The 14995-nt window shown below is 35.6% G+C and overlaps 1 protein-coding gene across 1 annotated transcript in view; it reads left to right on the top strand.

The window, feature by feature from the left end:
- Rnf180 (ring finger protein 180) overlaps window positions 1-14995 on the top strand; it is a 123472-nt gene that overhangs the window by 92545 nt on the left and 15932 nt on the right. The window contains exon 6 of the mRNA XM_042690907.1: window positions 7744-7869. Within this exon, the coding sequence (XP_042546841.1) occupies window positions 7744-7869 (126 nt within the window). The remainder of the gene's footprint in view (window positions 1-7743; window positions 7870-14995) is intronic.

Raw genomic sequence — 14995 nt, 5'->3', positions numbered from 1 at the left:
GCCCAAAGAAACAGAGATCTTACAGTTTCCCTCACTTTTAATAATTAGTATATGTCTAGGCTAGTCCTAGACAATGAATAGAATAGCTCAATAGCTATGTGCATAAGACCATATAAGATGATGCTAAATAAACTGCCAGCTACTTGTGAGGCTGAAGCCAGAGGATTGGAAGTTCCAGATCTGACTGCTATACTTAAGAAGATCCTGGGGGTGGTAGGAGGTGAGGGATGACCAGGGGAGAAAGGAGACCAAGGGAGAGAAAATAACCATAAAAGACCATAAAGGAAAGAGACAGCTAAAAAGAGCCTTCCTATAGTACAAAGAGCCATTTGTGGAAAATAATCATTTGTACATATTAAGGTTAGTCTCCAGAAAAAAGTAAATCCAACACTTCAGTTATCCAGGCTGAACTCAACTTCCTAGGCTCTAGTAATCTTTCCATCTCACTCTCCCAGGTAGCTGGAACTACAGTTATATGCTACACCACAACCTTTTTCCTTTTTTTTTTTAGTGGTACTGATCTTTTTTGAAGTCAGAGTCTTGTGCTTCTTAGTCAAGTACTGCATCACTTGAGCCATGCCACCAGTCCCTTTTACTTGGATATTTTTCAGGGAAGTTCTCACCCTTTTGCCTGGGGCATTCCTTAGAATAAGGTCTTCTTATCCCCACTTTCCACATGCTGGGATTAGAGGCATCTAACACCATGCCTGGCTTGTTTTTGGCTTGTAGTCCTAGCTACTCAGGAGTCTGAGATCTGAGGTTTACAGTTCAAAGCCAGCCCGGACAAGGAAAATCCACATGATTCTTACCTCCAATTAACAATTTAAATGAAACCAGAAGTGGAACTGTGGCTCTAGTGGTTGAGTGCTAGCCTGGGGCAAAAAAGTTCAGGTACTCAGTTTAGGCCCTGAGTTCAAGCCCCAGGACTGACACAAAAAATAACTTTAACAAAATGATATCCTTGAGTATATAGTGTTAAGGGAGAATAATGCACTGCTTCTGTTCACTTAGAATACAGGGTTGTTTTAAAACCCAGGATGGTTGTAACAATCACCTTTAAAGTGACATTAATATATCTCTTTTAATAGCTTCCCAAAAGCTTTTCCCTAAATTCTAAAATGTAACGTTATAAACAAAAACAAAAATCACTTCTGTGTAAAAAGCAGTATCCTAGTAAGATCTCAGTAAATGTTATGGTTGAATTGGGCTTAGTTTGATAGATTTCCTTTTTGCCCTCTAACTGCAGGCAGATCCGTTATTCTTGACTAATGACACATTTGTGGGAATGATTTCGTAATGCTTCAAAGGCACTAAAGGACATCAGTAAGGCAAAAGTTGGAATAAAAATCTAACCCAAGAAAGCCTTTCTCTTGTGCCAAAAGGAAAAAAAAAAGCCCTTCCTTTATTCTGGCACAACACTATATTATATTAGGAAAACAAAATAATTTACTTTCAGATGCTAAATGAAATCATTGCATCAAAATGGACACTTTTTAAATATATATTTTTATTGTAAAGATACTGTATAAAGGGGTTACAATTTCATGAGTAAGGTCCTGAGTATGCTTCCTATTGAGCCTTGTTACCTCCTCCTTTGTTTTTCCTCTACCATCCCTTCTCTCCCCTCCTCCCTAACATCTCTCCTCACCCATAAGCTGTAAAGTTCATTTTCAACATAGTGAAAATGGACACTTTTAAATGAAAAACATATGTAACAAAATAAGAGCTCCTAAATATTAACCATGTGCTAAGCAAGGATTATTCTCTACAATATCAGACACATAACATTTCTAATTCCATTTTAACAATGTGACATCATAATTGGGGGCTCAACTATTTTGGTCACTGTTTTTCTTTGTTTGTTTTGTGTGTCTCTGTCATCGGGCTGCAGATTGAGCTGACAATGGCACTTTGCAAATGCGCTTTCAACCTTGAATGGTTCCCTAGGAAAAGGTATCAGAATCATGCTCACATTTACTTTCAGAGCACACGTTGACAATTACTTGTCAGAACTGTATGAGATATTCTCCGTTGACCTCTCTTGCCCCTAAATGCCTTAGGAAATGCAGTTAGTGGCTAATCTTCAACTACCACATGGAGAGAACCTGTCAGGCTTCACAAGATGGTCCTGTTATTGAAGTAGTTCTGTTTTATATTTTGAAATCCTATGATTGAAACTGGTATTTTTCTGTTGAATATAAACTGTAACAGCCGGCTCTGATTTTCCCCTAACTCCTGTTGTTCTCCTTAAGCATTTCTGAATGTGTGGTGTACATCAAAATGAATTTCACTCGAAGGAGCATTAGAGTCCCTTGCAAGTGAGATGTTCTTGCCCTTCTTCTACAGCTTGTGGATGCTCATTGCTACACAGGAAGGTGGGAAGTGGGTCCAATGTCCTATATTAACTCTCCTCCATTTTTGTGTCTAGGAAGGACTGCAGATACCCTTAACACAGCATTCTAACTCAACCTTATGGTTTCTGACACTCAGTAATAAAAATGGATTATATATTCCTTAGATAATATATGGTGAGGCTAATCTAAAAGCTTTGAAGATCATTTCACAAGGTGTTACTAAACCAAAAGCAATGGTAAGTAATGAGGATTTAACAACAGTTGGTAAAGATGACCGTTTTAGAAAGTTTTCCTTTTTATATAAATGTTTATTCACTGATACTCTAAAACTCTAGTCTTGTTTGTTGTTCTTTACAAATACTCTTTACTGTGCATTAAATTTCTGGAACCAAATAGTAATTATGAATAAGTAAATACAGTGTCTGTGCTGTGTATAGAATATCAAGGCTATAATTTCAGCTACTTAAGGAGATGAGAAGATCATGGTTCAAGGCTGGGCCAGGAAATAAAAAACAGCGAAGGAGACCTCATATCAATCAATTAAAAAATTGAATAAGAGGAAACAGGAAGTAATTGAGGGGCTTAATCTGATTAATATATTCACGTGTGAAATACCATAAAAATCTCTTTGAACAATTAACATAAACCTAAAAATAAATGACAGGAATGTAAAGCAAGTCTTGTAAGGGGGACAAGCATTAGTGGAGGAAAAAGAGCAAACAGGATGAATAAGGGTGAATGTGGTTGAAGTAATACACACACAAACACACACACACACACACACACATACACACACACACACGAAAACATAACTAAATTCTAGTACAACAGATTAAAAGGACATCAGAAAACTCATTCATTATATATATATGCATAAAATAAAACAATGAAACCTGTGGAATTGTCTTGGGAAGGAGAAAGGGGAGGAGCGAGACAGAGGGAGAACGTTAATCTGATCAGGAAACATTATAGAAGCAAACAGTATTGCTCCTTAGTGTCTGGCACTCACCTCCTAGCTTCACAATTTCCTTATTTACTACATACGACTTAGTAGAGTTACTACTATTCTATAGTTTCAATGTATACACTTAGTAGAATGCTTAAAACACATCTTAACAAATATTTACTTGATTATAATGAATTGTTAAGTATAAAGTTAGATACATCTAAGTATAAAGTTGAAATCACAATATAGGAACAAGCTTGAGTTCAATGTAGGTACAATACAGGTGCAATCTTTAATTCAAAATTATCTTAATGCATATGTACTTATGGGCTTTTCTTACTGCTACTGATGCAATGTCATGAAGCCGCATGGCAAAACCCCTTCAGTGTGTGCATTCTGCTTGAATGTAGCCCTCAGCCACGTCAAGACTGAATGCATTTATCCTGATAGTCACTTATGAGATGAGGGCAGCACACCAGGATGCTGCTATTTCCACAGTGACTACCTCCACATTTCAATAAGTGAATCATCTGGACAGCAGAGTCCTCATGGCTTTCACTTTTTATCTTTTTCTAATATGTTTGACAGGATCAAAACATTGCTTATGTCCAGTAAGTTATAAATTAAGAAGCACTGGTTGATAAGGGAGTACCGGGGCTTCCATTGCCTGTCACACAGCCTCCAAGTTTTCTTCAGTGTTTGTTCAGGCTATTTTAAGAAATGGAGTGTTAAATATTCTATTTACTGCTAAATTCTGCATTTCCATGCTCTGCTGAAATGAGGCAACACAGATGTACAGATAGAACAATATCCTTGGGTAAAGTTATTATAGATTTATAGAGTAGCAAGAGAGAGCTTTTTTTTAAAGTACATTCAAGTAATTTTATAACAGAAAAGAGTTTCATGTTATTTCATCCAGTGTCTACCAAATGTAGCTGTATATTAGAGTCACTCCAGGAGCTCACAGGAAGCACCAACTCCTAAATCTCATACACAGCAGTATTACTTGAACAAATGCTAAGATTTGTCTTTGTAGCAATACTTTAATTTTGATGCATTGCTAAGCATTTGAGAAGCACAGATCTAATACAATGCCGTACAGACCAGAATTATACTTAACTATCTCTATGTCCCTAGGTAGATTACCAAAGCATCAGGTATATAGCAGATACAAAAAGAGTGTTTGCAAGAGATAGGGCAAGAAGTAAGTAGAAAAAGGTACTCAGTAGGGGGAATACAAAGGAGGGGATAACAATGCTCAATAGGAAATGTAGTTGTTACCTTGCTTATGTAACTGTAACCCCTCTGTATAGCATTTTTACAATAAAAACATAGAAAAAAAGAGAAAAAGGTACTCAGTGACTTGTGGAACTTCTCATAACTAAAATGCATTAGAACCTTTTTTTAAATTTGAGGTAGCACTACTGGGGAAGAATTTCTATACCATTCCTTCTTCAAAAGACTGGTTTCCCCTTATATGCAATAACTAGTATATATCTAGGACAAGCAGAAGGTCAAAGCTTATATGACCATATAAGATAATGCTAAGTGAAATGAACCCCAGAATAAGGACACAAGAGGTTTTATATTTCTTGCTGTTGTTTTTAATGTCCTTACAATGTACTGTGTGATTTCTTGTTTCTCTTGTATGTTCCTCCCCATAGTATAACCCCTGTTTTCACTGTATTTTATCCCAGTGCCCTACATCTTCTATATACATTTTTTCTAATTTGGGGAGGGGAAGGAAAACAACAAAAAGCTGAAACAAGGATACAGATTGACCTATTGTAACAATGAGATGTTCAAGACACTATGTTGAAAAAGAACTTTACAACTTTGGGGGAGGGAGGGAGAGAGGGAGGGAGGGAGGTTTTGGGAGGTGGGGTGGGAAGGGATGGTAGGAGAAAAACGGGGGGGATAACAATGCTCAATAGGAAATGTACTCCTTACCTTACTCATGTAACTGTAACCCCTCTGTACAGTATCTTTACAATAAAAATATATATTAAGCCTTTCTGTCCAATAAAGTAAATTAAATCATCCCAAACTGTCAGTCTCATAAGATTATATTGTAGACATTCAGGTGTATTTGTAGGTACAATTTCTATCTCATCTTAGAAATTTTAGTAATTTTTGTGATCATAGTTTTCTTAGGTGTTAAAAGCATTATTTCCTATTTCCAAACCCTTTCTCACAATAGATCTTAATACATAAGTTCATTAAATAGCCTAGAAATATACTATGTACTAAGTTCCTTGAAGCCAAGAAACAAAGTATCACAAGCATTATTGCTGAATTTAATTCTTGTATCTGTACCCTAGAAAAAAAAATTACAGCAAATTATTAAAACTGCGAGTAATGGATAACTTTTCTGATTTTTTTAATCTGTTGTATTAGAATTTAGTTATGTTTACAAATGTTATTTGTGGTACTAGGATTTGAACTCAAGACCTTTTCACTTGCTTGCCAGGTGCTCTAACGCTTGAGCTACTCTGCCAAGCCCCTCCAATTAATTTTCATAAAAGAAGTTTATGCAATGATATTATCTGAATATTTGATTGTTTTAGAATGTGGCTACATGATTTATGGGAGGAAGAAGAGGAGGGAGAAAGAAAGGGAGGAAAAGGAGGCATAATAAGAATTCTTGAGCTTATTATCCTCATATAAAATCTTTATTAACCCACCACATGGGATCACTCATATAAGGACATGGAGAAAGTTAGTTTTCCCAGTGGCTAATTGTTAACAGTACCACTTATTTCATATAGTTTTCAGTTACTCAGAAATGTCCCCAGATTTTACACACCAACACTTAAGGGTAAGTCTACAAGACCATTGTTATTTTCAGTGAATGCATATAAATATTTCATAATAAGTATTTCTTGATCGGTATGAATGTCATGATGAGCCCTTTTAAGCAGGTAATAGTACCTCAACTGACTTGAACTAAGAGTCCATTCTTGTGCTTTGTTAGCATGGAAGTGAATAAAACAGCTGTGCTTTGTTGCAGAAACCAGCATGAGAACATCACCCTGCAATAATTTAACTATTGAATGTATATAAAGGATAAAAATGAGTAGCTATAACAACCCCAACTTACATAATGAGCACACAGACTGAGAAGATCTTTTTTTTACTTGTATACTTGACTTACTGTCTCATGTGTGTGGAATCAGCAATGGAGTTGCAATTTTAATACATAACTAGACTTGCCTAGACTAATTTTTATTGTTTCTTTTGTTGTTAAGTGTAAAATTTTTGAATCAGTTTTTGCTTTGAATTGGGTAAGAATCAATCTGAGGCAGTGTGTAAGAAAAAGAAAATGTGGTGCAACTATTGTGAGCTGAAACTCAAAACAAGTGGCATAGGAAAGAAACTGAGGAAATGATCATTGTGATCATTGTGGCACAAAAGTAGGAGGGGCTAACTGTGGAAACCTTTTGTTTCTTAGCAGCTGCATACTGGGCTCTGTAGGAGAAGCTTCTTCCTAGAGCAGCCTGACTGATTGCCCCTTCCTTGCTAGGGCTCCTCTACACAAATACTGTATTATTGAAAGAGTGTGTGTGGCCCCTGATTGGCCTGTGCATACTTCAAATAATTTTTTCTCTATATAACTTATTAGGAAACCTTCTGAAAGGTTGAGAATTTATTTGTACATTTCTGAACCCCTCACATCCATAGTATCAGCCTCCATTGATTACAATCCATGATGTCAAGAAATACATATGGCTGGAGCTCATGCCTATATCCTAGTTACTCAGGAGGCTGACATCTGACGATTAACATTTGAACACAGCCAGGGCAGACAAATCCTAGACACTCTGACCTCCAATTGATTAGCAAAGGAAAACAAGCTGAAAGTCATGGTGTGACTCAAGTGGTAGAGCAGCAACAAAGCAAGAGCAATATTCCCTGAGCTCAAACCCCAGTATTTGCATGCAAGCACGCACACACACACACACACACACACACACACACACACACACGCAGTACATAAGGAGTCAAAAACAGGAAAATGAAAGCTCTGAAATGCTTGATTTTTTTTTTACTTTTACTCGTAAGCTCAATTGTCCCCAATTATTCACTCACTACACCCACAACACACAATTCCCTTTGTTGTCTCCCTTATTATTTCTATATTCGAGTCTGCAGTGTTGCTTTTCTTTGAGGGCAGGGACTATATCTTGTTCATAAATGTGTCCATGCATGATATGGTGCCTGATATATGAGGTACTCAGTGAATATCTGTTGGTATATCAGAGTTTCATCAAACGTGAAGTGTATGAGTTATGTGTGTTTGAGATTTCAAAAAATTAAATCCATTTTAATCCACTTTCGTTCTTACAGATAGAGAGATCTGGATTTGATTTCAAACCCTACAGCAAACGTGTTCTCATCTTCCTCAAATTAATGTTAAACCTCTTTCCTTTTGCTTTACTATAGAACTGAACAATGCCACGAAAACATTCTTTACTAAGGAGTATTTGAAAATAAAACAAAGCTTTCAGAAATCCAGCTCTGCAAAATGGCCCCTACCAAGCTGCAAAAAAAGATTCCATCTTTTTGGGGGTAAGGAAACAAATACCAAAAACAAAATAAAGCCAAAATCTTGTAACTTTGTTTTCTTCTGCTCATTTCTTTCTTAAAACTGTTAGTGGAACTATATTTCTGTGTTTATCAATTTTAAGTAAAGGCCTTGGTAAATACCTTTCCTGAAAGCTACAAGTGTATTAAAATCAATGATGAGGGAATCTGTGTTTGGTTTCTCTGTTGTCCTTGGGAGTGGAGTAGGGAGGAGAGTTGATGAATAGGTACTAGGTTATAGTCCTAAAGCAAGAAGTTTTGGTGAGCAGTTGCACAGTAGGGTGATTATAGGTAACAATAAGGTACTAATTTTGCATGTTTGCCGCAATAAAGAAACAATATTTGAAGAATATGTATGTTTAATGTAATTTAAATAGTGCACATGGCCAGGCATGGTGGCTCAAGCCTGTAATCCTAGCTATGTGACAAGCAGACACAGGAAGATCATGATTCGAGGACAACTCAGGCAAAAGAAAAATGATAATTGTGCACGATTCCATTTCAAGCCACAGCTGGGCACTGTGGTGCAACCTGTTATCCCAATTACAGGGGAAACATATGGCTGGGTGCAATGTTGGTATCCTCCAGCAACATGGCAAATCTCAAGTATGAGAATTACAACCCTGGTCAATACAGTCATAAACAAAGACTCTACCTGGAAAATAACCAATGAAAATAGAGGCTGGAAGCATGCTTAAGTAGAGTGTAAAAAGGGCCTACCTTAGTAGCTTGAAACCCTGAATTTAGTTACCACTACCACTAAAATTACTCATATATGCATGTATCAAAATATAAACATAGTAACGCATTAACATATAATTACAATTATGTATATTTTCATGTATGAGTTAAAATTAACTTAATTAGCTGCTAAATAAGAATAAATTTCCCTGGCCTTCTTATCAGCTTTGGAGGGTTTTTTGGTGAAAATACCTATTTTCAAATTTTATCTGTTTATTTTTAAATTTGAGAATTAAAATATTTTCTGGTGACTATTTTTCATGTTTACTATATGAACAATAACTATCTTCTCCAAGTTTGTGGTTTATCTTTGTCTTTTTATTTCATGATAGCTTTTTGTTTTTTCATGTTGATGCCAGTCCTTGGGCTTGGATGCTGTCCTTGACATTTTCTTGCTAAAGGTAGTGCTCTACTACTTGAACCACAGCTCCACTTATGGCTTTTTGGTAGTTGATTAGAGATCAGAGTCTCATGGACTTTTCCTGGTGGAGCTGGATCCAAACTGTGATCCTCACATCTCAGCCTCCTGAGTAACTGAGATCACAGGTGTGAGCCACCAGATCCTGGCTGCTATATATTATCCTTTAATGAATTAAATTCCTTACTTTTTACCATTATTCTGCTGCGTATTGCTTGTTTACGGAGTACCATATTACCCATTCTATTTCCAGGGTGACAAAGTTATTTTTTTTCAGAGTGGTAAAGGCCTTTGAAATTTATGTTATGGTTATTTTTTGTAAATACTCATTTTGGTAGGTTATAGACAAAAACCTAATTTCTTTGAGACTTTCTTGTCATTTTTTTCCTACCTCAGCTTATTGAAAAATATTCTCCAGTGATGTGTAATCTCTCCAGTAATCTCTCGTGTAAATTGCTATGTATATGTGTCTATCTGAGGTCACTTGGTTCCATTGGTCTATTTGTCTATCTCTATGCCATGCTATCTTCAATACTAAGGCTAGATGAATCCTCATGTACCACTTTCAATGTGTTTTGCTTCAAGAGTTCACTGGCCAGTTTTTGTACTTCTCATTCAAATGAATGTTAGAATGAGGTTAAGTCCATGAAAAACTTGGTTGGATTTGGGAAATAAGATCCTAATAAATATACCAGTCAATTTGGGGGGAAATTTTATTACATTAATAGCTTCTCTACCTAATTTGTTTATAGAGATTGATGTTTTATAATTTTCTTTATAAATGTCGGTCACTTTTTGGCTTGATATCAACACTGGATTCAGAAAGTGGTTCCAGCCATACTTCATGTGTGGCTTCTCCTGAACACTGACCCATATGCTCATTTATTTCCTTTTGTCCTCATATCCTGCTTTCGACTCTCTTGTCCCAAGGCAACCACTTGTATTGAGATTATTTAACCTTTTGTTTGTGCTCTTACAGAATTATCCTTTTTTGTGTACATATCTTAATGGAAAGGTGTTATATATTGCATTACTTTTTACCTGCTCCACCAAGCTCTAGCCTTTTCAACCCATCCAGTTGGCTATGTGTATCTCTGTTTCTTCTAGCCAATGTTCATATTAAGTTGGCATCTACTACATTTTATGTGTCTAATCAGTGTAATACAGAAAACTTCCAGTTCCCTGTCATTACTTCTTGTTTGCACTAGTCCTGAATATGAACTCCAAGCCTAGGCACTGTCCCTAAGTTTGTTTGTTTTTTTTTGGGGGGGGGGAGGGTTGGTTCATTTGTTTTACTAAAACAGAGCTGGAGAGCCTTTATTAATTTCAAACAAATCAGATTTAAGAGGGTCTATAGTTCTCTTTCTTTGATGTGTCCCTATCTGGCTTTGGGATGAGGGTTATGCTAATCTCATAGAATGAGTTTGGTAGTTATCTTTCATTTTCAGTTTCATTGAGGAGTTTGAGGAGTTTGGGAGTGAGTTCTCCTTTGAAATCTTTATAAAATTCAGTTGTGAATCCATCTGGTCCTGGACTTTTCCTTGTTGGGAGGTTTATTGCTATTACAATTTCAATATTTGATATGGGTCTATAAATAGACCCTTATTTAAGATCTTCTTGGTTGAGTTTGGGTATATCAATACTTGATAGAAAATCATCTATTTCTTCCCATTCTCAAATTTTTTAGCATGAAGCTTTACAAAGTATTCTCTTATACTGTTGTGAATCTTGCTTGTTTCTGTCATGATGTTCCCATTGTCATCTCTGATTTTATTTGGGTGTTTTCTGCCTTTTTTGGGCCAGATTTGCTAAGGGCTTGTTCATTTTCTTAATTTTCAAAGAAACAACTCTTTGTTTTGTTGGTCCTTGATATAGGTCTTTGAACTCTAATTCATTTAATTCTGATTTGATTTTAATTATTTGTTTCCCTCTACTGGATTGGGGTTTTGCTTGTTATTAATTTTCAAGGAGTTTCGGGTACCTCATTAAATTGTTGGTTTGAGATTTCTCCAATTTGTTGATGTAGGAACTTAAGGTATAAATTTTCCTCTGAGTGCTGCCTTTGTTGTGACCCAGAGGAGCTGGTATTTTGTGTGTCCATTTTTGTTAAATAGCATGAACATTTGAATCCTTTCTAATCTCTTCAATGACCCACTGGTGATTCAACATGTTGTTCAGTCTCCATGAGTTACAGAACTTTTTATGGTGGGTTTTGGAGTTGAGGTCTAATTTTATTCCATTGTGACCTGAGAGAATGCAGGGAATTTCTGAATTTGTACAGATTTTCTTTATGACTTAAATGTGGTCTATTTTGGAGAATGTTCCATGTGCTGCCGAGAAGAATGTATATTCTGATGCTGCTGGATGAAATATTCTGTAGATATCTGTCAAGTCCAGTTGGTCTATGCACTTGTTTAGTTCTGAGGTTTCTCTGCTAAGTTTTTGCTGGATTGATTTGTCCAGTGGCTGCCATTTCTGGCACTGGATTGTGCCCAAATCTGTCTTCTTAACCAGGCTACCTGAGTTTTTCCACTCTGGGCAAAGTCTCTGTACTATTATAGCTCACTTGGTGTGATTTTCTAGCCATGGACTTTTCACTGGAATGGGAAAACTGGTTTCTTGGAGAGAGCTCAGCTAGACCCCTGCTGTACTCTGCCATCTTCCTCGATTCTCCCCGTTGAGCTTTTTGTTCAAGCTTAGCATTATGCCACTTGAGCTACAGCCATACTTCCTGGGTTTTTGATGGTTAATTGGAGATGATTCTTAGGGACTTGCCTGCCTGGGCTGGCTTTGAACTGCAATCCTCAGATCTCAGCCTTCTAAATAATGATTACAGTCATGAGCCACCAGTGACTGGCTTTGAGTAAAAATCTTGGTGTAGACCCAGAAGCAGAATATTAGACACAGAATATAAATATATTTTGTTTAATAAATCCTATAGTTCTCCAAAATGTCCAGTCTAGATACTGGTAGTGGATACTACCAGTGAATTTCCAAATGTTTATTGTCAATAAGAATTGGAAATTCTTGGAGAAGCTAAAACTTTGGAAAATAATATATTAGGAGGGCATGAAAATGAAGAAGCTGTTATCAGACATACTTGCATATGTCTGATCTCTAATGGTTTGAGATCCCTTCAAATGTTTATTAAATTTTGAAATGCTTCTTTTATAATTATTTTAGTCATTTTTTGAGTGGGGATTTCTATCTTGTTGATTTTTCAGAATCTTTTTGTATGTGATAGATATTGTCAGCTATAAACAAATTATAAATTTCTTATTCTATTTTGCCATCTATCTATTAAAGTTTGTTCACAGTGTCCTTTTAAAAAAATCTTAGCTTTGATGTAGCTAAATGCATTTCTACCTTCATTATTCATGTTTAAGTTTTGCTTAAGTAGTTCTCCATTTTCAGGTCACAAAGGTTCTCAGTTTTTTTCTATGTTCATATTGTGATTTTACCTCTCACATTTAGGTCTTCATTTAGAGTCTACCCTTTACATGCCATGTTACAGAGTTTCACATGTTTTTGAAGAAGTAGCTTGAATAGTAAACATTTTTTCTAAACATTATAAAATGCCACAGATTTTGTAAATCATTTCCTCTTATGTAATTGAATATGAGGTAGTTGTTGCACTTCCTTACTAAATTATCAAATGTGAATATTATTTCTATGGTCTTGGGAGTGAAGACAATTGTAATGTCTTAAGGACAATTTTATAACTTTCTAGCTAATGCCTGTTTTTTTTTTTCAAAAAATTTATTTCCTGCTGGAGTTTCTCACTGGATAAAACTTGTGTTTGATTTGGAATATATATAATTTTCAGCACTTGCTTTATTTTTAGGATAAACTCAGCTTAATCACTTTTATACTCCTCTATATACTCCTGGTTTGCTAATATTTTGTTCCAGAATTTTGTGTTTAAATTTATGAGTGAAACTATTCATTTTTTATTTTTTATTTTTATTTATTTATTTTTGTCAGTTGTGGGGCCTGAACTCTGGACCTGAGCACTGTCCCTCAGCTCTTCAGCTCAAGGCTAGCGCTCTACCACTTGAGCCACAGGGCCACTTCCGACTTTTTCTACGTATGTGGTGCTGAGGAATCAAACCCAGAGCCTCATGCATGCAAGGCAAGCACTCTTCCACTGAGCCACCTTCCCAACCCCAAAACTATTCATTTCTAAAATTCATACTGCTTCTTAATTTCTTTTTACTTCAGTTTATAAATACATCTTCTTTGTTCATATTTGTCTTTAAATTTATTGAGGTAAAATGTTGTAGTTCTCTCCTGTAGCTATTGCTAATATTCCTTATATTCTTACTACTATTTACAAATACCATGTTTTATTCTTTGTACCTGATCTTTTCAGATATTTGCTAATTTTATTATTTCTCTAAAATTATCCATTTTTGGAATTGAATATCATTTCTTGATTTTCTGTTTTCTTAGTTTCTGCTTGACATTAAAATCTTACCTTTACCTTTTGGATTTATTCTGTTCTTTTTGTACCTTAAAAGTGTCCTTTAAGTCATTGATTTTTATTGCTTTTAATTGTATTTTTTTAAGGCTATACATTTTCCTACCAGATGCATTCTGTTATTTTCATGGCTAGTTATTGTTGATAATCAATCATATTATTATAGAATTGAATAATATCAATAAAAATAATACAAGTTTGCAAGATCAGGTTCATAATGGAAAATTAATATCTATGATTTCTTACAATACACTTCTTAATATACCTGCCATTGATGCTATGTCAGTGTGTTCCCTTAAATTTATTTTTCAACTTAGTTTTTTGACATTAGCAGAAGGAAGTAGTTAGTAAAGGGATCTTATGAGAAAGAACAGATATTCCTCAAGATGCCTTTGGCTGCAATGTACTAGCATTTTTTTTCAAAAGACAAAAATACTTAGCAGTTATAGATTTCCCAACCTATGAATCACATTTACCTCTTTGAACACACTCAACCATAAAACTAGCTCACAGTTTACCTGTAATCGATTCATTAGTTTTCATCCTATGAAATTGTATCTTGAATATACTTACAAAGCAGACATTTGTGTTTCAACAATACATACTTGCTAGGCTGAGATTTGAGGACTGCAACTCGAAGCAAGCCCAGACAGGAAAATGCATGAACCTCATGTCCGGTTACCACCAGAAACCCAGAAGGAGAGTTGTGGCTGACGTGGTAAAGTGCTACTTTTAAGCATAAAGCTCAAGGAGAGTGCCAGGCCCTGAGTTCAAGCACCAGGACTGGCATACACATGTGCACGCACACACATACACACAAACACAAATACATAACATTTTATGTATAAAATTAGTACGAAAAAGATGGAAATATTCTTAGTAGCTCTAAATATGAGCTAGCAATTATGTTCCTTATCAAGTGTGCTTGCACTGAAGCCTGTCATCGTTATTTCTTCTGAAGTAGCTGCCATTTCCAGGCTCTTCGTCCTCAGTTTATCAGTGTTCAGTTCAAGTTGTTCGAAGCCATGCTGTGTTGTTAGTCCCTAAGAAACTAATTATATGTGTATATACATGTGATATATATATATATGTACATGTATATATATGTATATGTGTATATATATACACAATCAAGTATGTTTGTGTATCTGCACATATATACACAAAGTTATGAGATTTTATTTAAAACTTCTTGCTGGAAAAAAAGCTCTACATTGTTTCCCTAAACATGCTCAGGTGAAATTGGGGTTTAAAATTCTTTACCCTAATTTTACTAGCTATAACCAACTTACACAGCTGAAATGCAGGTGTCTGGGTATATATTTTTGACAAATCCATCCATTTCTCAGGAAAGCCTGGGGAATTGTCATATTTGGTCATTAGTTCTTCTGAAGGTGTTAGATTGAGTCTGCAAGCTTAAACACATTCAGTATAAATCAAATAATACCCACATGGAAAAGGATGCTTGTCTC

Source organism: Dipodomys spectabilis, unplaced genomic scaffold, assembly GCF_019054845.1.
Source record: "Dipodomys spectabilis isolate Male_0828 unplaced genomic scaffold, ASM1905484v1 ptg000140l, whole genome shotgun sequence".
Classification (NCBI taxonomy): domain Eukaryota; kingdom Metazoa; phylum Chordata; class Mammalia; order Rodentia; family Heteromyidae; genus Dipodomys; species Dipodomys spectabilis.
Note: the sequence above shows the minus strand (reverse complement) of the source record. Positions and strands in the feature narration are given on the sequence as shown.